Genomic DNA, 24,935 nt, shown 5'->3' with positions numbered 1-24,935 from the left:
GAGCCAGCACCAGCCCCGCCGGCTCCTGTGTCCGACATCCAAGGTCAAAGCAGCCGTACACGACGGGCGTCTTGTTTCAGAGGAAATGTGGGCCAAGGGCAGGTCAGTTTGAAACAAGAGCCATTTCCTGACATTATAGCAAAGCTTTTCTAAACATACAAAAAGGTTTAAAAACTATCCTACCTAATCTGACAATGGATGCCTGGTTGCCTTGACCAATTTTAGCAGACTTTAGTATCTTTATGCTCATCATCCTCGTCGCTCTGATTTCTCTTTCACTTGGAACCTGCTCGTCACAAACAAAATGAGCCAGCACCCTGAGCCGGGGCCGCGGTGCCACAGTGAGCTCCTGGTGTGGCTCCGCCATAAGGGACCAACTACTGACAGACGCTTCACACCGGGAGATAGAACTGAGGTAAAGGGTCTCACAGCCACAGCATCAGCGAGAAAACGCTCTCAAGACACGAATTTGAACTAAGTGCTCGGGCAGAGGTTTCAGAGCTAAGGTAGAAGAAAGTCATGTAGGAAGTTGAAAATTTGGATTCTGAAATGCCGATGCTGGTGCCTGTGTGTGTCAGTGTGTGCGTGTGCACGCACGTGTGTTTGTGTGTGTGCGAGTGTGTTCGTGTTCACACCTGCGTGTGCATGCATGTATGTGCACGCGAGCGTGTTCGTGCGTGTGCGTGCATGTGTGCACATGAGTATGTGTGTGCATGTGAGTGTGCTTAGCATGTGCGTGTGCATGCAGATGAGTGTGTGTGCACAAGTGTATGCATGTGAGTGTGCACAGATGTGCATGCACGCGAGTGTGTGTATGCTGCTGTATGCATGTGACTGTGTGTGTGCACGTGAGTGTGCTCCTGTCCGTGCATGGGTGTGCGCTTGTGCAGCTCAGTTTTGCAGGGAATGAGGAAAAGCCAGAGGACAGACAGCGTTTGGCAAACAAGTGGAGAAAGGAACCAAGAAGGTCAGTGAGCTGAATTCTGCAAAATGAAATTTTGTTTTTGTAGATGTTTTTAAGCCCCCGCCAGCAATGGAGAACAAAATGTAGAAGGAACTCACTATGTGCCGAGCCGCAAACACGCCGTCCACAACGGCGCAACAGAAGGCCGCCACCACACCGAAGCTGATGAACACGATGGCCGCGACCAGCTGGGGCAGAGCGTAGAGAAGTGAGTGGGCATTACGTGCTCCCGACAACCGTTCTTCAAGTACAAACCATCCAAAGCCCCACTTGCTGCCCGGGCTCGCGGCCTCTCCCACCCCCACCCCACCCTGACTCAGCAGACCCAGGCGGGCTGCATTCTTGTTGGTTCTCCCGCAGGGCAGACGGGGAGCTTCTGGCCCGTGTCCCCCACGTGCCCCTCATGAATAAGTGGATTATTAAATGGTCTGCAATTTCTTGCCATTGCAAACTCTGCGACAAAGACCCTACATATGTTCTGTGTACAAATCTGGGTTTTCTGTGTGGGAATCTCAGCAGGACGGACCCTGAAGCCCACAAGACCCCACACATTCAGACAGGACACATTTGGGTCTCTGCACCTTAGCATCAGAGAAGTGCCACATTGTCCCGTAAAGAGGCTTTGCCAATTTTTACTCCAACTGTCTAGCGCCTGTCTCCTTATACCCAAAAAACACTTCCTATTATTAATTGTTTAGATGCTGCCATCTGATGGGCAAAAAGGCTCATCATTATTTCCAGTTGCTTTTCTATTAAGTTAAGAACCTTTCCTTGGATTTGTTGGACATTTCTTTAAATTTTTAAAACTTTTTTTGTGAAATAATTTTAAATGTACCAAAACAAGTAGCAAAAGTAGTACAAAGAATTCCCCTATGTCATCCGCCGAGGTTCCCCGAGTATTAACAGCATCAAAACCACAGCCACAGCTTCTAAGCTGTAATCCCTCCAGCAGCAAGAACCCCACTCGCGTGACCCACAGCGTGTGTGTTTATTTACTGGGTCCGGGACTCTGCATAAAGCGGCTCAGAACAGCAGGCTGTAAGCAGGACACAGTGTTTGTGAGTAGCTCTCTGGGTCTCCAGCCTTGGAAATGTGCTCCAGACTGTTCTCCCAGGTTGTTCAGGTTGGGTTTCCACGTGTGCGAGCTGCTTCTGTCAGAGTCAGGCTCACTGGCTGCTTTTCGAAGAGGCCCACTCCCTCTCCATCCCTGTTAACCTGAACTACTTATTTGTTCAACAAAGCACAGGGAGCCGGTATGAAATACCACCAGCTTGACACTCCAGGGGCCAGAGTGGGGCGGGAGCGCCACTCCGACCCCCAAGGAGCAGGGGAGGGGGCCGGCTCGCCCTGGACCCCAGCCCTGCCAGTGCCCAGTGGAAACTGTCCCCTGACTTCACAAGTAGGGGCTTTGCCCAAGTCCCTGGGGGTCTGTGAACTGGTGACTGTCTTGTCCTCAGTTTCCCCCTCTGGAGACAGAGGCGCTGGCCCTGACTCATTCTTGCATTGAATGGATGGTTCCAGAGCGCCTCCTGGGAGCCTGCCTCTCTGGGGCCACGGGCCCATGTGACAAAGCCGACAGAGGTCCTCGGCTCTTCCCCAGGGTCTGACACTCCTGACATTCGATGACAAATTGACTGAAAGAGAGTCTGAGGCCCCGGGGTGTGGACAGCGCCGCCCGTTGTTCATCCAAACAGCAAAGAACAACTCTCCTGCGGCCCATGGCAGCTCCCAAACCAACTGTTCTGCAGAGAGCTCTGGCCCGTTGACTCCGTCACAACCAGACTGTCTGCACGCGAGAGGGAAGCCCAGCCCAGCAGGCGGCCACAGGGGCCGTGGCCCCGGGCGGCGCTGCCCACCCACCGCGCTGACCGTGGAGGTGGCCAAAGGCCAAAGCGCCTCCTTCATCCTGGTCAGGAGGGAGAAGCCGCATGTGTCCTTCCTTCTGCGCACAAGGAAAGGACCGGGATGGGGAGGCCTGGGAGCATCATCTGCAGAAATTACACGGCACCAAACTTCCCTGCGTTTGTATCACTGCTGCGAAAAAATGCATTAAAACATCTATAGAAGATCAGCCGGAGGTTTTCAAATTTCCTGCAGGGGAGGCCAGGCACCTCGTTTTCCACAATAAATAAATAAATGAATGAAAAGCCTGCACCTAATTTGACTGCGAGCTTCCCGCTTTGCCTGTTCTGCAGGCCCCAGAGCAATGTGGCTGGTCCTTGCCCGGCTCAGGCCTTTCGGGAAGAAATGCTGAGCCCCTCCTACTGGCCCGAACCCCGAGGCAGCGTCGCCCCATTTAGCATCGGGCCCCATCACGGCCGCCTCCTCCTGTGATGTGAGGACCCTCTCCGCCCACAGGGAAGGACCTTGTCTGTGATGGGGCCACCACGTCCCCTGGGGCTAGTCCCCGGCCAGAGGGGCTGATGATGAACAGAATCACCTTCGAGGGCAGAGTCCTTTCACGCATGTGTCCCTTCCACTCCTGCAGCTGTGACATCATTGTCATCTACAGGGAGGGCCGGCCACCCTGCGATTTCAGGATGCAGCCCCGCACCCCTCCACCAGGCCTCCCAAGCAGCCCGCGATCTCGGGAAGAGGGGCAGACTCTCTGGCACAAATCCAACGGGAGGGAGAGCCCACTTCTCCAGCGAACGCCCCCGAGCACGGGCTTTGTCCCAGACGCCCTGCTCACACTGGCCCATGATGCTCTAGATCCACAGGCACCCTGGGCCTCACAGACCACGGCGTGAACGCTCTTTCCATGGTGCCCTCCCCTCTTCTACATCTGCCTCCCTCGTCCCCACCACCCCCCAGGCCACTTCTGGTGTCCTCAAGGAGCTGGACTGTCCCCAGTGACAGCTCTCCTAGAGCCCGGTGTGGTCTGGGGCCAGCCTGGCCCCGGGCCCTCGTCGGAAGTGGGTGTCCCCTGCCCCGTGCTTTGTGCACCCACACTCCAGCTCAGGTGCTGGCCAGGACATCCACCAAGCACTTCCCACTCACCTGAGAAGCTTCTGGAAGCGGCCCTGCCCCTGACCACTGACGGCCTGCTACATCTCTCACCAGGAGTGTGCAAGCAGGGCGTTGTCAGGACCTGCTCCCCAGCGAGCTCCTCATGCACGGACTCGATGGCCCCCCAGAGAGTGCCACACTCCATGTCCTGGCCACGTGACCAGCTCTGACCCAGCGGTGGCCACGAGGCCTCCCGTGACACCTCCACTGATTTCACCCCGAACCTGCGCAGCATCCTCTACCGTTGCCCGGCTGCCTTCAGCCCTCTCGATCTACAGATGCTCTCTGGTTTGGTCTTACACAAACTGCCCCATCACTTGAATGTTCTCGTCAGCTTTCGACTGGCCCTGCGTTTCTGCCCACCACCCTCGAAAACATGCCCAGGCTGCATGGGGACTGCTGCACACACGCACTCGGCATGGAGGCCGTGAGCCCACGAGGATAGAGGTAACAGGCCTCACCCCCCTGCCCGGGTCCCTCCTCCCTGGATGAAGGGAAGGGCACCTTCAGATCTCCATTGGGCTCACAGAGTTTACACTGCAGCAGGGAAGCCAGATTAAAAACCAAACACCAATAGATAAGGTCATGTTGATAATGCAGGAAAGAGAGAAAAAAGTGGGTGCAAGCTTGTCGCCTGGTGGGAAGGTTGTCACCTGGTGGACAGGCCTCTCGTCCGGGGCATTAGACACCCCCATTGACTCAGGGCCACCAAAGGGTCTTACCGGGCAAGGTGTTTCTCTCAGCAGGGTCTCGGAAGGCCTGCCCTGGGGCTTGAGAGTCCTCTGGCTGCAGGGGGTGGACGGGAAGAGGTGGGAAGGCGACAGTTAGCTCCTGGGGACAATGACCCAGGCAAATGATGATCAGGTGGGAACTGGTGCAGAGCACGGGGCTGGTCTGAGGGGGCATCTAGAGGGGGCACGGGACAGGCAGAGTGGTCAGGCCACAGGGCTTGGGAGACACATTTGCCCCGGTGGAGGGGGCATTAATCAGAAGGGCCGGGTGGAGGGTGGCCCCCTGCGCAGGTGGAGGGGCTCAGGCCACAGCCCAGGGGCATCACGTGGACAAGGCGGTGGGGGACGCGGTCTGCCAAGGAGAACGTCACTAGGCCCTCACCAGGGAGCCCGCGGGTAGTCCCGACACCCCAAGCAGGGGGCCAGGACTTTGGGCCAACCCTCACCAGGTGTCCCTCATCCCTTGTGGACCATCTGCCCCCGGCTGTGACTGGGGTCCTCTGCCGGGGACACTGTGGGCCCTGAGCCTCGCCCTGGTGTGCACCACTGCACAGACCACCCTGCCTCGCCCGTGACCCCAGGCTGGAGTCTGTGTGTCTTCCATCCACACCCCTGCCATCCCCACCTTCCTCTTCCCAGCCACAAGGATGGGGCTGGAAATAATCACGGGTGGAAAAACGGAAAATCCACAAATATGTGGAAACCAAACATCACACCCGTAAACAACCAGTGGGCCAAAGAAGAAGTCAGCAGGGAGGCCGTACCCCAGGTAGAGGTGAACGGGATGAAATGAAAGCCTACAGGGGCCCCGATCGGAGGAGGCGCCAAAGCTCGGCAGGAACTCACTGCTGTAAACACACACTGATAAAGCAGACAGATCGCCGATCAACTAACGCCCTAAAGAACTGGAAAAAAGGAGCAAACTAAACTCAAAGCCAACAGAAGAAAGGGAATAATAAAGGTTAGCGCAGAGATAAAAGACACAGGGGAAGAGAAATAAAGACAATCAATGTTCCTGGTGGTTCTTTGAAAACGTCAACAGCTGACAAATCTTTAGCTGAACTCAGAGAACAGGAGAGAAAAACCGGATGACTGAAATCAGAAATGAATTTAGGGACATTATTACCAACTTTACAGAAATTGAAAGGATTATAAGAAGATGCTATTGTGCACCAACAAATGTGATCATCGAGATGAACCAATCCCTAGGAAGCACAGATCACCAACATTGACTCAAGAAGAAATAGCAGATTTCCACAAACCCCTACAAAGTAAGATTGAACCAACCCCCCCCAATAAAGGACCAGACAGCTTCCTTGGCAGTGTGCAGGGAGAGATGCGAGCAGGTCCGCAGGGCAGGGGCCGAGCTGAGACCAAGGGGACCCACAGCGGGGACAGCACCTGGGTACCTGTGGCCACAGGGGACGAGTCCACACTGCGAGCTCGCATTCCAGCACTCGCCCCCCAAGAGCTTCCCACGCCCCTGTCCCAGCCTTGGGACGTGTCCTTCTGAGCCTCCCCTGCCTGCACTGCAGCTCCCCGTCCTCCCCGAAGCGCCTGCCTGGTGCCCCGTGCAGAGCTCCCTGCACATCTGCTGCAGAGACCTCCTGCACCGCTTTCCAGGCATTTGCCGTGGACGTGGGCAGGCTTCCTCCCAATGACTTCCGAATCCCCTGGTGCCGTGGGCCGGGACCTCGGGATACCGTGCCCAAAGCGCTTGGGTCGTTCCTCCTCTCAGCCCCTCCCAGGCTGGTCCCAGGGGCACCGGCTGCCACGGCTCCTGCGTGAGGAGCTGTGGGGCTGGACACCCCCCAATGAGGCCGGCGAGAGACCCGCGATGTCCAGACCCGAAGCAGAAGAGGTGAAGGAGAGCAGGAGGATACAGCCGGGGCCCCACCGCACAACACAGGAAGACTGGCTCTCTCTGGGCCAGGCAGAAGTCCCAGTGCCCTAACCCACTGCGGGACACAACACAGGAAGACTGGCTCTCTCTGGACCAGGCAGAAGAAGTCCCAGTGCCCTAACCCACTGCGGGAGACGTTTCTGCACCTGTCACTTCCTCGCGGCCTGATGGTTCTGTGGGTTTTATACCATGTTCCAGAGGGAACGCCGTGTCCGTGATTGTGTGTCTGTGTGTGTCTGTGTGTGTCTGTGTGTGTCTGTGTGTGTCTGTGTGTCTGTGTGTGTCTGTCTGTGTGTGTGTGTCTGTGTGTCTGTGTGTGTCTGTGTGTGTGTGTCTGTGTGTCTGTGTGTGTCTGTGTGTGTCTGTGTGTGTCTGTGTGTGTGTGTGTCTGTGTGTGTCTGTGTGTCTGTATGTGTCTGTGTGTCTGTGTGTGTCTGTGTGTCTGTGTGTGTCTGTGTGTGTCTGTGTGTCTGTGTGTGTCTGTGTGTCTGTCTGTGCATCTGTGTGTGTGTGTCTGTCTGTCTGCATGTGTCTCACACGTACAGAAGCAGATAGGCGGTTCCCACACCGCTCTCAGCCCCTGGCGTCTCCCCACCGCCTCTGCGGCCGTCTGGACGGCAGATCTGGTAGTGAAATCCATGAGTCAGGCACCTGTCTGGGTAAAAGGAGAAGGCAGCAACTCCCCGTTAATAGACAAATATGAAAAGCTGACTCACTTTGGGGCATATTCTTGGGATGTCACAGGAGACAAACATAGAGATGGACAGACGTGATGGTGAAGCCACTTTGTCACAGCCGGATTCTACCCCGTAAATTTTAATAGACGAAACAGTAGTACGTCTGGTATTTGCTTCTAAATAACATGGGGAGGGAAGAAGTGGGTGGGAGATAAGATGACCATGAGGTCAACTTTCACATATGTTTAAATTTTCTATCAGAGGAAATTAAAAAGAAATCAAGAAAGAAGAAAGCATTCTTACATATCTGGACGCATGTGAAATGCATTCTCTCAGCTTACTATTTACTGACTCGTGAAGCAACCCAAACCTCCTGAAGGCCTGGGTGCTTAAGAACGGGGTCTGACCGTGGCCACTGCTGCCGGACACCTGCTCTGGGCCAGTGTGGTGCCTGGTGCCTCCCACGGGCCCTCCCCGCAGTCCTGGGAATGAGGAAACAGGTCCAGAAGGGTCGAGTAAGTTTCCCAAGATCACAGCTCTCCTAGTGGTGGACACAGGCTTCGGTCTCCATCAACATCAAGTAAAGTGTTAGTGAACACATTCATTCTACAAAGTTAGTCTCCTGACAAGGAGAACTGAGACAGTCCAGGCGTCACCCACAACTCCCGTCCGAAGGCTCTGGTCTGAGGCACCGGGAAGCTTGCAGGCAAGCCGGGCCCCACATCGCTCTCCTCTTACTAGAGCCTCTAAAACAGACCTCCTGCGTCCAGTTGGGAAGGAAGAAGCAAAACTGTCTCTACTTGCAGGTGACATGATCTTATGGATGCAGAATCCCAAGGAATCTACTAGAAACTATCAAAATGAAAGAATGAGTTCAACAGAGCTACAGGATATAAGATCAACAGAAAAATCTATTGCATTTTTACATGCATGCAACGGACACTCCTAAAATGAAGTTAGGGAGATAATTCCATTCATAATACCCTCCAAAAGAATGAAATACTTAGAAATACACTTAGCAAAAGAAGCACAAAATAGACTCTTAACACAACAAAACATTGTTGAGGGAAATGAAAATAGCTCTAGAAAACATACGAACACATCCCACACCCATGGGTCAGGGTACTTAACTTCGTTAAGCCAGCGACACTCTCTAAACTGACCCATAGATTGAACATCAGAGTCCCAGCTGACCCTGCTGCAGAAATTGGCAAGCTGATTTGAAAACTCACACGAAATTGCAAAGACAGAGAATAACCAGAACAATCCTGAAAAAGAGGAACAAAGCAGGAAGGCTCATGTTCTGATTTCAAATCTGACTACAAGGCAACAGTAATTGAGACACTGTGCCCTGACACAAAGACAGACCTGTGGGCAAAAAGGCCAGAACCGAGAGCCAGAAGCAGGTGCACACGTGGGGCCAAGTGGTGACCAACGAGCATGTCGAGACCAGCCAGTGGGGAAAAGCCAGACTTCCCAAGTGAGCGGCCACATGGAGAAAGTGGACCCCTACCTCACACCATACACAAACGTTCACTCAAATTGGACCAAAGACTTCCATGTAAGCAATGAAACGCAGAACACATAGGGGTGAGTCTTCATGATCCTGGAGCTGGCACGGGATTCTTAGAAATGGCACCAACAGGGGCACCTGGGTGACGCAGCTGGTTAAGCGTCCCACTCTTGGCTTTGGCTCGGGTCACGACCTTCCCGGTTGGGAGGTCAAGCCCCACGCTGGGTTCGGTGCTCCGTGCGTGGTCTGCTGGAGCTTCTCTCTCCCTCTCCCTCTGCTCCTCCCATTCGTGCCCACTCTCTCTCAAATAAGTAATTAAATCTTAAAAAAAGAAAAGAAAGAGAGAAACAGCACCAACGGCACGAACAACAAAGGAGAGAGTACACAAACTGGGCTTCACTGAACTGCAAACTTCTGTGCCTCAAAGCTGCCGTCAAGAAGGTGAAGGTGAAGAGAGCCCATAGACGGGAGAGAGTATCTGCAAGTCATGCATCTGACAAAGGGCTTGGATGGGGGAATGCGTAAAGGACTCTGCCAAGTCAGTCATGCAAAGACAAGTCACCCAACTTAAAAATCAGCAGAGGAGTTGAACGGACATTTGTCTACAGAAAGAGACGGAAAAGACCAATAAGCCCGTGAAGAGAAGCTCGAGGTCACTAATGATCAGGGAAACAGATTCCGGGTCATGCCCACCAGAGAGATGAGCATACATGCTGGGGGGCTTGGAGAGCCCGGAGCCAACGGTTCTGCCAACGACTGCCATAGGACTTGGCAGTCCCACTCCTAGCAATGGAAACATGTGTCTTCAAAGGTTGACAGCGGCACTGTTCGTGACGTGGCAACGGCCTCAGTGACCGTCCCTGATGACAGATGCACAAATGGTGGCCCATCCATTCGCCAGAACGTGACGTGGCCATAAAGCAATGGCATTCTGACACGGGCCACAGCGTGGGGGAACCTGAGTGACAGTAGCCAGGCCTACCGCAGTCCAGACCCAAAGTCGATCAGCAGGAGCCTCGAGGGAGTGAGGCTCTGGGGAACTGGCAGCCTCCTGGACAGTGGACAGGGGGCCGCAGCTTCTCCTCACACAGACGCAGCCGCAGCCGGTACCCTCTCTCCAAGCTCCGGCCCTTCGCGTGGCTTTAAATCACTGACCTCCCCTGGGGACAGTTACACCTTAATTTGGTTACTCATGGAAGGAAATCTGTTTCTCCCACTGAAGATTCTTAAATACCGCTCAGGCGAGGACACAGAAAGAGCTTTGTGAGAGTCTTTAAAGGCACCGCCTCCTGGGGGTGTCATCGGGCAGACTCGGAGGCAAGGGCTGCTTCTGTCTCCTGGGTGCTGCCCCCACCTCCCTCCTGCAAGAGACTCCCGGGCAGAGGGGCCTGCAGGAGCCAAGGACAAGCGCCCCCGCGCCGGGCAAGGAGAGTGGGGTCCCGCACTGCCCGGACATGTGGCAGAAGCCCTCTGTCCACCTCTTCACAGCCAGTGGCCCAGAGCAGGTGCACACCCTCCCGATACTTAGGACAAGACACTTGTTTCTGCCAGAACCCAAATCTCCTCAACCTGCTCCCTCCCCGGCCCCATCCCAGGACCTGTCCCCCTCACTCCTTCTGCCCCGGGGGCGTTCTCTCAGTGTGGGTCATGACAGTGGCACCACAGCTAAGCCACAGACCTCCACTGTCAGCCAGGGAACGGGGGACACATGGGGCCATCCGCTGCAGCCCCCGCACACACTGAAAGCCCTAGGCAAGTGGCAGCAAATAGGGGAAAAAGTAGGTTGAGAGCCCGAGAGGCCAGGGCTGGGGACTAGTCAGAAACGGCCATGCAGCCCCAGATCCCCTCTGAAAACCTCTCAAGATTCAACACTCGCCGCCACCGTGAATTGGAAAATTAACTGACTGATCTTGGAGCTCCATCCCCAAAACCGTGCATCAACAAACAGATGCCAAATAGAAATCATTAATGAAGATACCATGTTCGGAAGACTGATCAAAGTTGGCGTTCTTCATACACCCGTGTCTCCACTTCCTCTCTGTAAAGCCCATCGGAGCCCCGGGTCCTCCTGCTTTTCCATCGGCCTCCCCTCGCTTCTCAGCTTGGGAGAGCCTATACATTGTCATTTAATTCCCTAACCCCCAACCCACCCCCACACCCACCCCCTAAGCTTTCTTCCTGTGTCTCAACTTCAGCTGCTAGGTTGTAGGATGCACCCTATGATCCTAGAAGCAACGCTCACTTAGACTAATTGTGAAGGGCACCCATAAGCCCCGAGTCCAGAGTTGTGCAGTGCACAGCCTGGGGAACCTGGGCCCTGATCCTAGGTTGCTGGACTGGGAAGGGGGGCTTTCCTAGGAACACCAGCTCTAGCTATAACATACTCTGTTGAGGGGCAACACTCTTACTACCCCACATTTGAAAGAAGCAATGTGCATTCTTACCATTTGCCTTCTATTCTCCACCAGGTTGATGCCAATAATTCCTAAGAAAGCTCCAAAGCCCAGCTGGACCGAAGGAAAAACAAGGGAGAAAACACTCTGGTTAGCATGCCTGAGGCTTAATGCTGGTCTTTAACAGCAAATAATGCGCGGGACACTGCCACCCTTAGAAGCATTTTATCGAAGGGGCAAGGCTGGCCAATCGCCCCTCCCCCTACCACCTTAACCACCAAGTGGCCGACAAGCTCATGCCCATTAGGGTAGGCTTCTCAGGCTCAGTCAAAGTCAGTGATTGGAATAGAAGTTGCTGAAACATGACTTGTCTCAACTTGCATGTTCACATATTTTAACGCTTGATCACAGAAAAGAGGGTATCACGTACCCCTCACCTCCTGCACAGAGGGACAGCACCTTCACGGTGACTCAGAGCACTCACAGCCCATCTTCTGCATCTGGTTGTCAGGTGAGGGGCCCACCTGATGCTTCTCCTGGACCAGTCTGAAGCCCGAGTCAGGGAATGGCTCCTCAGGTGAGATATTGGGAAACCAGAACCAAGAGTATGCAGAAAAAGTGTTGTCAGTCACCCGTGGACGTGGCCGACGCGAATCACAGGTGAGCTTTGGACTCAGGTGAGTAGGCAGACAGGTAGCCTTGGGGAGGAGAGGTAGGAAGGAGGCTCCAGCAGTGGGAGGACATCAAAGGGGGTCTTCCTGTCCTCCAGAAAGCCTCAGCTCCCAGCCCCCTGGACGAAGGAAGGCGGGCTGTTGGAGGAACATACCCTGGCTGTGCTCGCCCCAAAACGACGGATCCAGGGCGGGGAACCGGGACCCCTCCACTGAGTGTGTCCACCTGGTGGGAGACTTTCTTCAGTAATGACCAACGCCCTGGGACGACGCTGTGCAGGGCGGCCGACAAGGTGGAGCTGCACTGGGCGGCTCGCGGCAGGTGGCTCGCAGCAGGTGGCAGGTTGGGCTTGCGTCTGAGTTTGGGGCGCCGACTGCAGAGTGGCACCGCGGTGGGCGCTCAGGGCCAGTGTCAAATTTAGTGCACTGAAAGTCAGACCCGTTTATGACTAAGGAAGCCTTGTCTGTGGAGATGGGCACGCGAGCACGGGTGACATTTTCACCAATAATTTAAGAATTCTCAAGGAGGAAAGAGGAACGTTTTCTTCATGTGCAGCTTCAAAATACCACAGTCCAGCTCCTCAGTTCAAAAGCGTCAGAATCCCACTTAACCGTGTTAAAGTGCGTGTGTTAGGGTTCACCCGTCCTCGTTCCAACAGGTGGGGCACTCGACCCCCCAGCCCCAGTTTCTTCCCGGGAGCCATTCTGCCACCAACTCTGCAGATGCGGCATCTGCGCACAGCTGACTTTTACCCCCATTTTCCTGTGCATTTCATCTGTTCCTCCGTAGTTCGCCTTCAGAGCCGGCAGGCTGACGCGGGTCCCACCCTGGCCTGGTCCCGGAGCCTGGCTCCCTCAGCAGCTTGCCCTCAACACCTTGACACCATGTCCAGGGTCCCCTCCCCACCCACCACCCACGGCAGAAAGGTGGGGCCCCCAGAATATTGGCAGCTCTTAAGACTTTACTGATAAAACTTTCCTGCACAGCACTCTTTATATATTTACTCATAAATAATACACAGGCAGATAATGTAGATTTATAGGGCATAGACAAAAAAACAAAAATAAAGTATAAGATAAAGATGAAGCGAAAAATATATGTGAAATATTTTTAAATATTTAATGCCACCTTTTCATCCTTGCTAAAAATGTTACCAATATTATTGCTAATCCTGATAATACTTTTAATAAGAATAATGTGATTAAATGAACTTCCTTTTTAAAAAAACCTGGACTTAGCATTTATGACAGCAACTCAGGGTTCTGGTGCATTTTAAGGGCATCTCAGCTGACAGAGCCAATCCCACAGACTCCTCGTGTGCAGTGTGGGCCCTTGGAGCAAGTTCTATTGTGCCAACATCAGTGGATGTGAATTCACAGTTCAAAAAATCCCCTCGATAATTCTGAGTTTGGGCGGCACTTCTTGCCAGATCTCAGTATCCGGTTTACCAGGCGGCGTTCCTGCCCGCAATCTGAAATCAGGCGTGGAGGACCCCTCTTCTGCTGCCCCCAGGACCGTGACTGATTAGCACAACCGCGGTTGGGGCTCCTTGGCAGGACTGCATTACAGCCGCATGTCCCTTCTGCCAGGCTCGGTGCGGTCAGCGTGCTCCGTCTGGAGGCCCCGGGCCAAGTCTGGGCCGGCATCTGTCCTGCTCCAGGGCCGGCGCCCTCGCTGGCTTGGGCGTGCTCCACCTCCACCGTCCTCCTGCATCTCAGGTTCCGACCCTGCGCCCGCCGTCCTGCACTTGTAAGGGCCCTGTGCTCACGCCGGCCCAGCTGCACGAGGCAGGATGATGGCGCCTCCTGAGGCTGGCCAGCCAGCCAGCACCACAGCCACAGGGCCCGGGAGAAGACACGGGTGCCTCGGGGCAGATTCTGCTGACCACAACCACCGACAGCAGCTCCCGTGTCTTACCCTCCAACCCCATGAGCTGGGGTGGAGCGTGTCACCACCGGCAAGCCTCCCAGCAGACCCTGAGGGGAATAGCACTCACGATGATCCCTGGGTAGTAGCCCCCCACGGTCACGTTCTCTGTCCTGGTGGTGGCAGCGAGGCCGACGGTCAGGATGGAGGCAGACACCACGAGCAGAGACCCCACAAACCAAAGCGAAGTCTTCTTTCTCCTCGCAAACCCTTCTGGAAGGAGGACAAATGAGGAACCGTCAGCAAGAGGCTGGGTTCAGAGCACAGACCCAGCCCATGCGCTTCCTGCCCTGGCCACTCCCTCCTCAGGTGACCGAAGCGGCCTCTGGAAGACCCCAGACCACCCTTGTGCATGGACACTTCTTTCTCAGGGCAGGAAATCAGGGTCCCCCTCCTCACCCGCCAGCCCACCTGAAAGGTTTCCACCCAGCTCCTCGATGTCCTTCCTAAAGGACACTCATCTGCACCCGCACAGCCTCACCCGCACCTCCGTGTCCCACGGTTGGAAGTGGGAGCCCCTGGCCGCCCCCTGCAGCCCCCACTGCTCCAGTGTTTACTACCCCAATATCGGACCCCCAAAATGAGCCCCATGAGGGCAGGTGGGGATCTGTCTTTTCCCTGCTCCAGCTCTCTTGCCTAAGACATCAGTGCCACTGGGGCTCACCCCCAAAACCAATGCCCACCCTGGTCTGTGAGTCCCCCAAAGCCTTCGCCCGGGCAACCCACAACAGAGGTCATGCCTGACCATTTATCATCCATCGAAACAAAAAATATTCAGTAGGCCCTGCAGGAAATCTCTTAGAGGAGCCTGTCGCTCTGCCTTTCTCCCTGTCAGCCTTTCTCCTGCCTGGAATGTGAGCATAAAGACGGAGCCCCAGCAGCCATTTTGGGCCCTGAGGGAACCTTGCGACTGGAAACCACACTTGCAGAATGGCAGAGCAGAAAGACAGGCCTGGGTTGTCTACCTCCAAACTTAAGTAGCAGATTAAAGTCTCTGGACTACAGCCGCTGCTTTGGATGTCCCAGTCTTTGTGGGCAAACATAATTCTAGGTGTCACAGAACTCAAGAAAGCAGCCAGAAAGGAGACCTTCCCATTGTCTGTCCCTCTGTCGAGTCTTGACTTCTGGGTTTCTCGTTCATCTAACGATCTTCCCTGTGGTGTGTCTCGGGGAAGGCAGGGAGGCCTCATTTACAGGACTGTTCGCACACAGACTCCCGCTCCCACCTCAGCAGCGGCCACACAGCAGAGGCCGGCAGAGGACAAGGCAAGAGTCCACGCTGAGTCCAACCAGGCTGTTGGGTTTTGCTTTTGTGGAAGCTTAACATCTGGATCCCTGTGACTCCAAAACAAAATCAGGATGGAAGAAAAACGGGGAGCTTCATCGTGCACCAAAGTTCTTCAATCAGCATCACGTGTGTTTAGCAGGGGAGGCAGCCACGCACATGACGGCAACCTCCAGGCTCAGTCGCTGCACGCACTCATGTTCACGCTCCGGACGGTTTGTGTCTGAATTTACAGGTTTGCGGTCCTGTCAGCAAAGCTCAATGGCAAGTCAAGTTACAGCACCTGCGACTGGGGTCCCTAAACACGCAAGTAAGTCATCCCGCGAGCTCACACAAATGCCCTCCTCCTCAAAGGACTTTCCATTGCTATTTTTCCTCATTTAGGGCATAGCACATCTTACGCCCCGAACCATCAGCCAGATGCCTCGGCATCTGCTTCCTCCGGAGCACAGCTTCCCGTGGTCCTGTCTCTCAGTCCCTCAGGTGCACCTGCCTGGCAGGAAGCCCTCCTCGGATCCCTTAGTGATGCTCTCACACGCTGATCACAGAGCAAAAAACTAAGCCCATCTCCTTTGGGGTCATGTAAGTCTTCCTGTGTCCCATTCCGTCACTTTCTCCCAGTCTGGCCTTCCCTCTGAGGCTCTGGCTCAAGGAGATGCCGCTCTGTCAGCATTTCCGTGACAGGTCCCGAGGTTAACCGGAGACCCAGAAAGACAGTGGCGGTGCCGACCAGCTGCCGTGTCCTCACTCCAAGCACAGCACAGGTAACAAGGAGGAGACTCCTGACCTTAAATACTCTTTATAAACACAGGACACGGCATAAAAATAAGGGAACAAGAAAGAAACTCAAGGAAGGAAGGTAGGACATCTTTATAATTACCCTGAGATATGCATTTTTAGATCAGGTTTTGGAGACTAAAGGGTCCTGCGCTGGAGGAAGGCCCCCAGAGCCCCCTGGACGGGCCCCCCAATCCTCCTACCATATGCAGAACTGTTACCGTGTGTGTTGTTACAAATGATGTGTCCGGACTGTTAACTAAAATCTGTACGGTTGGGCTTATAGCCTACGGGCGGCTGCCCGGACTGGCCATGTGGTGTCCAGCTGCCTGGAGGGGAAGCCCGTGGAGCAGGGCCTGTCTGCCCTGCTTGCGGCTGGACCCCACAACCTGGCTCAGACGACAGGCAGATTTCCTAGTGTTGCCTGGAGGCACAGACCTGTTTCCCGAACTGGACAGGGTGGGGGTGACAGCCAGCTTCATTACCCACCTCTTAACTGCTCTAAGGGTCCAACAAGAGAACATGTGTGAGTTCTGGGCATAGTGAGAGTAGTCAATCTATTCCTCGTGGGTGGAGTGGACATTCAGATCAGTGGCAGGTGCTCCTAACTGGCTTTCCTCCCATTGGGAGAGGAGTTTGAGGGGCGACGCTGAAGGCCACGGTGGCATCTCCCTGTTACCCCTGTGCCCCTGCCCTGCGCCCATCCGCAGCCCTCTCCCTGCCACAGCTCCTGGGAAAGCCTGGTCACATCAGGACGGAGCCGATCGCATCCCCAGACTGGGTGCTGCAGTTTGGAATTGTCCCAGGTCATGGCCTCCCAGAGAGAAGAATGCGCTTGCTTCATCGCGTGGGAACACCTGGCCCCCGGGAAAGGCAACGTGACGCCCCCGGGAAAGAGACTGGGGCAGAACCCTGCGATTCAGCCATCCGCTTCCTGTCTCCGGATTTTATAGGTGTGACATGCAAGGTGCTGACCGCAGAAATGTGAGGTAGAAAGTACCCACCCGTAAGCCCACCCAGCTACACTAATGTTTATACTTTTGAATAAGAGACCAACTCCTGGTATAATTCGTCAGAAGGAAAAACAAAGTGCTCTTTAAACCACCAATCATTGCAGTATAATAACATAATAACAACCGGCTAGTACAGACCTCATTCTCATCGCCCACGCATAAGTAATCCGTTCTGGAGGATGAAAACACAGGTACACAGAGCACTGTGCTTTAGAGAGTGGGGGGTGTGCATCTGTTTCTTTCAAGGAAGAATCCAGGTTCTTCGATCATTATTTGCAAATCAAACAACATTAACTCCTCTGGTTTTTAATAAGAAACGTTCCAAAGATGCTGCAGGCAGCCCAGAGGCACACGCCCAGGTTTGGCAGGGTCTCCTGGCAGGGAGCGCAGGAGGCGCAGCTGGCCTCACTCTCCGTTCCTTTCAGAATCTTCCCTGACCCCCGTCAGCAAAACACACCCTCGTCATTCTGGCCCTTGAGCCTCCTCCAGGCTGCATCTAGTCTGGCCGAAGAAGCAGGGTTCCAGGAACTTGTGGGGCAGAAGGATGTGGGGGGTTGGAACAGAGCCCAAACTATGGGAAACAGCCCCCATCTGTTGAAACAAGGTCTGGAAATGCCTGAGCTGGGGCAGGGGAGGCGGAGGGCGGGGTCCGTGGCAACAGACGGGGAGACACGGAGTCAGAGAGGCATGCAGGGAGACCACCATGTCAGGACAAAGGGTCCCAAAGGTGCAGCCACACGGCTGCAGGAAGGAGCTGTGGACCCTGCCCAGGACCCCAGCCCACGGCCTGCCCTGGGCACGGCCAGGATGCTGGTGCCCCTCTCACCTGTTGTGTCCAGCAGGCCCAGGGGCCCGGGCACGGGCGGCTGCATCCCGGGGAGTGTCCGCAGGTCTGATGTGGATCAGGGTGGATCAGGGCAGATCAGCGGCCCCGAGCCCCGCCCCTTCCCTGTGCGGACCGCCCCCTTCCCACCTACACTCCCTCCCTCCCCCTGCCCGCCCTGGTCCCGCACCGCACGGAGCAGGAGGCTGAGGCCGGGGAGGCAGCCCAGCTGGGAGGTCCTCCAGGATTCCTAGTCGGTGCCCCCAGGCCACAGGCTGCGGAGGGCTGGGATGTGTGCGGGGAGGCTGCACTCAGCTCCCAGTCGGCCCGCCTGCCCCTGCGGGGCTCTTGCAGGTGCTTCTGCTCCGCGTCCTGAGGGGCAGACGCTGAAACTCCGTTCCCCTTGAATGAATGAACGCATGAATGAAAGCATGCTGCAAGGCACTGGCACACCCCCACCCGCTCACCCTCGCCCCCATCACTCTGGCGCTGAGTAAACCCCCAGGTTAGGATGGGAGCGGCCGGAGGAGGGTCCCAGGACCTGTTGCCTTGCATGGCGGCAAAGAGAGGGTCTTGCAAAGACCATTAGGGCCATTTTTAAACTGTCCGAGCAGCCACCTGATGGCAGAGCACCCAAACCACCAGCCAGCGTGAAAGGCACCCAGCCCCCCTGGTAGTTAGGAGAATGTCACCAGAAACAGTGTTGTGCCTCTTTGCCCCCACGTGGTTGGCGGATCCTTAGCAGTGAGGCAGTCACTTCGACAGCAAGGACCCTGCCCTCCCTCCTGAAGGACGCACCCAAGAGCCGGCTGTCTGAACCCAGGCCGTCCGCTCCCGTCACCAAAAGCTGTGTTTTAAGTCCTGGGACCCTGAGCTCGACCTTGACACCAGACTCAGAATTGTGGGGTGCAGCGTTTGTGACACAGGCCAGCACTCTACAGGGGCCGTGGCTGTCGGCTGCCATTCAGACGCCAGTGCCCAGGAAAGCAGACTGGGCCTGGGGAGCCAGCGAGGGTGCAGGAGGGTCCCCGGGCTGGCTGGAGGGTGTAGCAGCACTCGGACCGCCCGCCCCGTCTACATCATGGCAGCCTCAGACAATCCCTGTGCTGATCCCCTTTCACAGACGGGGAAACCGAGGTCCCAGGAGGTTAAGTGTGTGACCACGAGCAGATCCAGAATTCTTGCAAAGCCTACACGCATCACTGCAGGGAGGGACCCTGCTTAGAATTCATTCCTTAGACCCCCTCCCCGCCCAGTGTGACAGGTGCGTTAGTGCCTGTGCCGAAGGCGCCAACTGACAACGGGTTTACCCGCCTCGACCTGACACAGGGGCCCATAGCAAGCCGACCTCTGCAGAGAGCACCAGTCTGGGATCAGGGATTTTTTAAGTGTAATTTAATTTAGCTTTTGCTAAGACAATTCAGAGGAAATCTGTCCTCTTCTAGCCTGAAGACAATCAGAGGGACTGGAAAATCAGTACTGACATGGAGAAGATAACGTGGACACACACTCACACGCAGCGGGGCTCTGAGTCCCGGGACGCGGGCGCGCCCTCCGCAGAAGAGCGCTGGGAAGACGACAACAGGGACGTCCGGAGCAGCTGGGGTGACGATGACCACAGGAGGCTAACAGGCGCGAGCAGCTGAACAAGGTACAGGAAGAGTCGGGCCGTGAATTAGCAAAGACGCGTTGACTGTTAACAATACCGTTGACGGGAGAGAGGCTATGAATGCAGACGAATGCACAGTCTGGAAAGTCACTGAAGGATAAATCACATGACAGGAGGAGGCGCTGGGCTGTGCCAGGGTTTGGCCGCCGTGGTCCCAGATTTCAGTGGGTTTCACTGGGAGAGGGTGACTGGGGACAGATTACCTTCACCAAAAGGAGCAAGACAGCAGAACAAAGCCCAAGAGTAGGAAGGTGGGGTCCCCGGGGAGGGGGTGCATGGGGGCACACGGGGTCTCTAGAGGAGTCCATGAGTGGTGTGTGGGGTCCCGGGGAAGGGGTGCATGGCGGGTGCACAGGGTCCCTGGGGTGTCCATGGAGGGTGCACGGAATCTGGAGGGGTATTCATGGAGGGCGCGCAGGGTCCCAGGAGGTCATGGGGGGTGTGTGGGGTCCCAGGGAGGGGGTGAATGGAGGGTACATGGGGACCCCGTGTGGGGTTACAGGGGGCACGCGGGGACCCTGGAGGCTGTGCAGGGTATTCTATCTTCTGTGTCTTCTCTGCTGCCCATGCCCCCCGGGACATGCGGCACCGCTTCCTTGCTTGTCATTTCAGTGTCTTTCGTGCTGGGGACTAAAGCCTGGCACTGAGTTGCTAATGTGTGAAGGAGGGAACTCAGTGAAGACTGGGAACCACATGTGGCACCTGGGTGGCTCAGTCGTTAAGCGTCTGCCTTCGGCTCAGGTCATGATCTCGGGGTCCTGGGATCCAGCCCCGCATCGGGCTCCCTGCTCAGCGGGAAGCCTGCTTCTCCCTCTCCCGCTCCCCCTGCTTGGGCTCTCTCTCTCTCTCTCTCTCAGACAAATAAATAAAATCTTTAAAAACACACACACCGGAAACCTCAGTCGCTAGTAAGTCAGAGTTCCAAGGCTCAAAGCTGCTCACGCTGTGGCTGTTGCCGTTGGAACAAGGTCCCACGAGCCTTCGGCTCCACCCGCTCAACACACCTCCCTCGGCCTCATGCTCACGCGTCAAGGGCCGGGGGCAAGCACCTCGTGTTGGAACCACTTTGTCTTAAAGTCACGTGAGGACGTTCGACCCTCAGCGGGAAGAGACCACGTGTGGAAGGTACAGGGCAGGAAGCACGAGCCCAGTGTTCCAACGTGAAAGGACCAAACCCTCCGACGTGGGGGCTGGAGAGGGGGAGCCCCTCCAGGGTGGCAGCCCCAGCCGTGGACTCCAGTTTGGACGCGTCAGATGGATCTGCTGACCGTCAGGGAAGTGCCATGCGGGTTTTCTGACCCTGGTGAAGACCCTTTTGCGCTCCGGGGCCGAGAAGGAACAGCATTAACAGGGTCTGGCCTTTCCCTTCCTTTGCCAACAAGCTCAGCAAACTGCACCAGTTGACCACAGTTTGCTGAATTGTTGAACAGTTATGACATCTGCAGGGTTTTATAAAGCAGCGAATAGAATAAAGTCACTCTTGGGAGGGAAAACAGACCACGTGTGAAACACCTGTGGCAGCAGCTGTCCTGCTGTGGGCGACCCACCCTCAGCTCCCCCACACACTGACCCCCCGACACAGACACAGGTCCCAGCGTGCCCCGGACACAGCCGGGTCTCTCTGAGCACCTCGCCCGGAGCCAACTGTGGCCCCGCACACGCATCCCTTCAGACAGGTGGCGAGCTGGGCAGCGGCCCCACGCCCTCCGTGGTCGCTGCTTTTCACCCGTGGCCTTATTTAATCTCTATAATATCATTTCACAGATGAAGAAACAGGCCCCGAGAATTTAAATAATTTTCCCAAAGTCAAGTATCTGCTCGGTGGCAGAAGCCAGATCTAAACCAGGTCAGCCTGATTATTTTCCCGATGGGGAAGCATGTATTGACCTGACGGCAGACATTTAATCTTTCATTCACACAACCAATGAATGTTTCTTGAAGTCCTCTGTTTGGAGCCAAGCAGACTGGCACATTCAGAACACTGCCGCTACACGCGAGAAGCAGGGCTGAAGCATGCCATCAGCCTGGAAAGCAGTCCGAGCGGTCACCAGACTGCAGCACTAACAAGGGGCCTGCACACGGGCCCAGCCCGGACACCCAGGCTCCCTGATGGCCTGCACAGCCGGGCCCCGCAGGCACCAGGCCCGGGACACTGAGCTTCCCAGGCAGGCCTGCCTCCAGGACAGAGAGGAGGCTGGTGGCCCAGGGGTCCACGTGGTGCCAGGAGGAGGCAGGGTGTGTCAGGCCTGAGGACCGAGCCGGGCTGGGGAGAGCTCCAGAGTGAAGCCACGTTGGAGGGCAGGAGTCCATCGTCACCATGATTCTGGACCACATGACACCTCCCCTCCTCTCCGGACTTCCCAGCCCTCATCCTGGGGGCCCCATGCACGCACACACTCATACACGTGTGCACACACACGTGCAAATGGGAGACAGGGGCTGGCGCACATCTGGCCATCAGCCCTCGCAACTGTCCCCAAGACACAGCGGGATGGTGGGCACCAGCAGTGGGGCCGTGCCAGTCCTGCTGGGGGGACTGGCTGCCTCCCCACACTCCTTTCTTACTTCCTCTCCGTTTTCCGGGTCAGGCCCTGGAGGATCCAAGATGCAAAAGACGTGGGGATTTCTGCCTGTCCCTCCTGCCATAGGCCTCCTCCCTGAAGCCACTGATCCTGATCAGAGAAGGAAGCAGAAGAAGAATTCAGAATTTAGTGTCTTGAATCATGGTCAGAGTGAGTTAAAAATACATGACCAGGCCACCCGAGGGGGAGAAGCCCACGGGAGGCCCCGCATGGCAGCCGTGGAGCCCGGCCGGGCTTCTGCGCCAGGGAACCAGCCTTCTGAAGGTCCAAGAACCAAGAGCTTTGATCCTTTTGGACAAAAGCAGGGTGTGAAGCAGTGGGGCAGGGTTGACCGTAGTACATGCTGGTTCTACCAGAAAATACGTTCACGCAGGACAAGGGTTTGCTTGGAGCAGCGTCCATCTCGAGGCAGACACTCGATAAACACCTGTTGGGGAAGGCTGCGTAAACCTGACTTCCAAACAGTAGTTAGCACCTGCTTCCTGCAAGGTCCGGGCACAGGCTGGTCACATAATTCCTCCTCTAGCTGCACCTCACCCTCAGGGCCCCTCTTCAGCAGCAGAACTTGCTGGAGACCCGTCGCATCGGTCTGACTGGCAGGAAAACCAGTTTATTTAAGCAGACAGGGGCCGGCGGGCTCAGAGGATGAGGGCACTTCCAGCTCTAAAGAGAGAGCAGGATTAGAAGAAACAAAAATTAGCCAGGATCCACCTTAGTCATCCACAGACGTGGTCTGTGGCGTGGGGTTTGTTCCAGAACTACGAGCCTGGGCAGGGGCCCTGCGTGTGCGCACAGCCTGGCTCTTGATCTCCAGGGAATGGAGAGCAGACAGCAGAACACGACTCCCTCCTGTAACCAAATGACCTTGAAATGAAGCTCGGGGAATAAATAATGTAGATGGGCAACCGGAGAGATGGCAGGTGGCAGCTCCTGCCTGTCTGTCCTCACGGGTGAGGTAGGATGGGATAGGAGATGTTCTCAGGGACATGAATTTTTTAAATTAAAAACTCTGTCTGGGCTTTGCCAGAAGGGCTTGTAACCATAATCTCTCTAATGAGCCCAAGCAGGAAGGCTCAGCTGCGTCCCCAATGTCTCCCATTTCAAGGTCCTTGTGCTCATATGCCGCCCACCCCCAGAAGCACGAAGCCCCCCCTATGATTCCCTGGAGCAGGAGTGCCTTTCCCACCTTGGATTCAGCAACCACAGGCTCTGCAAAGTGCACGTCTCTGCAGCCTGGACCCCAGCCTGCAGACGGAAGAGCGTGCCCCCATGCCCGTGGCGCACACCCAATACTCGGTCGTGGCACGCGCCCCCAGCAGGTCCCCATGCCCACGGCACACACTCAATAGTCAGGGCACGCAGGAGAAAGACGGTGCCCCCAGGCTCCCCTGGAGTCAAGGGCTGCACCCAAGGACTGGCATGGTGAGCACGGGGCCAGGACGACCTGCAGCGCCCCACATGCCTAACCCTCGCTACGCCGTGTGCCACGCCCTGGCCCCTGACACCATTTATGCTCTCACTCGTTGATCCTGGAGGAAGAAGGCTGACCTTGGAAACACCTTTTTTCCACAGTAACTGGGACTGAGGTTTGGTTTTCACAAACTCAAAGCAAGCCTCTTGTCTTCATTTTATGTGGTCTGGGTAGTGCCCGCAAACCCAACTCATATTTAGGTTTAATTCCACGTTTTCAAATTGAGGTCTGCCTTGCAGGCCGTTCTGCTGTCCATCTCTTCTGGGTGAGGCTCGCCTGCGTGTGCGCCGGCCACCCTGGCAGGGAGGAGGAGCCCAGGAGGCTGAGCTCGTCAGCGGAGCGCTCCTATCCAGGAAGCTAATCCAGGAAGACCGTGGACGAGTGCACACGCGCTGGCCGTGAGGGTGGCGTAGGAAGCCCAGCACAGGCGTCGACGAGCTGTTCTGGGCAGGTGTCCATCGGCACCCCAGTCGGCACCCCAGCTGTCCTGCGAGCGCTCTCTGCCGTGCGCTCTAAGCCCTGTGGGGTCATCCCAGCGTCCGTGCCACGTGGGGCCAGCTCCAGACGTCCCTCCTGCATCTTGGTGTGCAGGTGACTGTCCACTGCGCCCTGGGCCTCTGGTGCCATGTTAGCGACCTGGCTCTCCCTGGACGAACCTATCTGGGCAGCTATCCCCCAACACAGTGCCATGGGAAGGGGCACCAGCTCACTACTTCCCTCGCCGCCGCCCACACCGGGAGGACGCAGGGAGAAGGGTGGGGAGGGACTCGTTCCCACGGGGCGGGGACGAAAGCTCAGCCCCCGCCCCTCAGCACCGCACTGTGGGGGGACGCAGCGCCTTGTCACAGCTGAGGGAGGGTGGAGGTCCAGGACCCACTCAGCCTTGCTGGTGTGCTGGGGCTGGGCTGTGGGGGTCCCTTGCTGCTGATAGGCCCTGCCTCCCGGGGCTGGCTCCCTCATGGCCCTGCGGCTGGAGGGCCCCTCCTCCCGGGGCCGCTTTCCTCTGTGCCCGTGGCAGCCTCTCTGGTGCCTGGCCTGGATCCCGGGAGGCAGAAGCTGTCCTCCTCAGTCCAGGTCAGCCGGCTGCTTCCTCCTCTCCAGCCTCAGCTTTCCTAGGTGTGTCCTGTGCGCCACCCTCGCAGGTGCCGCGGGGGGAGGACGAGAGCCCGCCATGCCCAGAACCAGAGCTGGCTTCGTGCTGTCCTGAAATGGGGAGGTGGCTTACGCTCCCGGCCCTCTGGGTGACGTGCAGTCCCACTCCAGCCTTCCCTGCAAAGGCAGAGTGACCATCAAGGACACTGCTGCTGGTGGCACCCACAGGAATAAGGACAGCCAGACCAGCTGCCACGAGCCCCCACGACAGCCCCGCTGATCTGAGGCCCTCTTCATCCCAGGCTCCTAGGGCCCTGCATGGAGACGAGCAGAAAAAGGGTCTAGCCTAATTTACAACGGGTGCTGGGTCATGCATGGTCATGGAGGAAGCATGTGCACGCCCAGGTGGACGGGTGTCTCAGCACCTGTCATAGA

General features: G+C 56.3%; 1 protein-coding gene across 2 annotated transcripts in view; it reads right to left on the bottom strand.

The window, feature by feature from the left end:
• The window catches only part of TMEM255B (transmembrane protein 255B), a 35,904-nt gene extending 18,169 nt beyond the window's left edge, over window positions 1-17,735 (bottom strand). For both annotated transcript variants that reach the window (XM_088022222.1, XM_028087373.2), the window contains exons 1-4: window positions 17,690-17,735; window positions 13,859-14,001; window positions 11,242-11,304; window positions 1,063-1,152 (exon numbers count right to left, since the gene is read on the bottom strand). In XM_088022222.1, the coding sequence (XP_087878348.1) occupies window positions 1,063-1,152; window positions 11,242-11,304; window positions 13,859-14,001; window positions 17,690-17,735 (342 nt within the window). The remainder of the gene's footprint in view (window positions 1-1,062; window positions 1,153-11,241; window positions 11,305-13,858; window positions 14,002-17,689) is intronic.
• Window positions 17,736-24,935: the final 7,200 nt, after the last annotated feature.

The sequence above is a fragment of the Eumetopias jubatus genome, unplaced genomic scaffold, assembly GCF_037043125.1.
Source record: "Eumetopias jubatus isolate StellerSeaLion01/CBP00866 unplaced genomic scaffold, mEumJub1_p1.0 scaffold_3, whole genome shotgun sequence".
Taxonomy (NCBI): Eukaryota; Metazoa; Chordata; class Mammalia; order Carnivora; family Otariidae; genus Eumetopias; species Eumetopias jubatus.
This window is presented reverse-complemented; position numbering and strand designations above follow the sequence as displayed.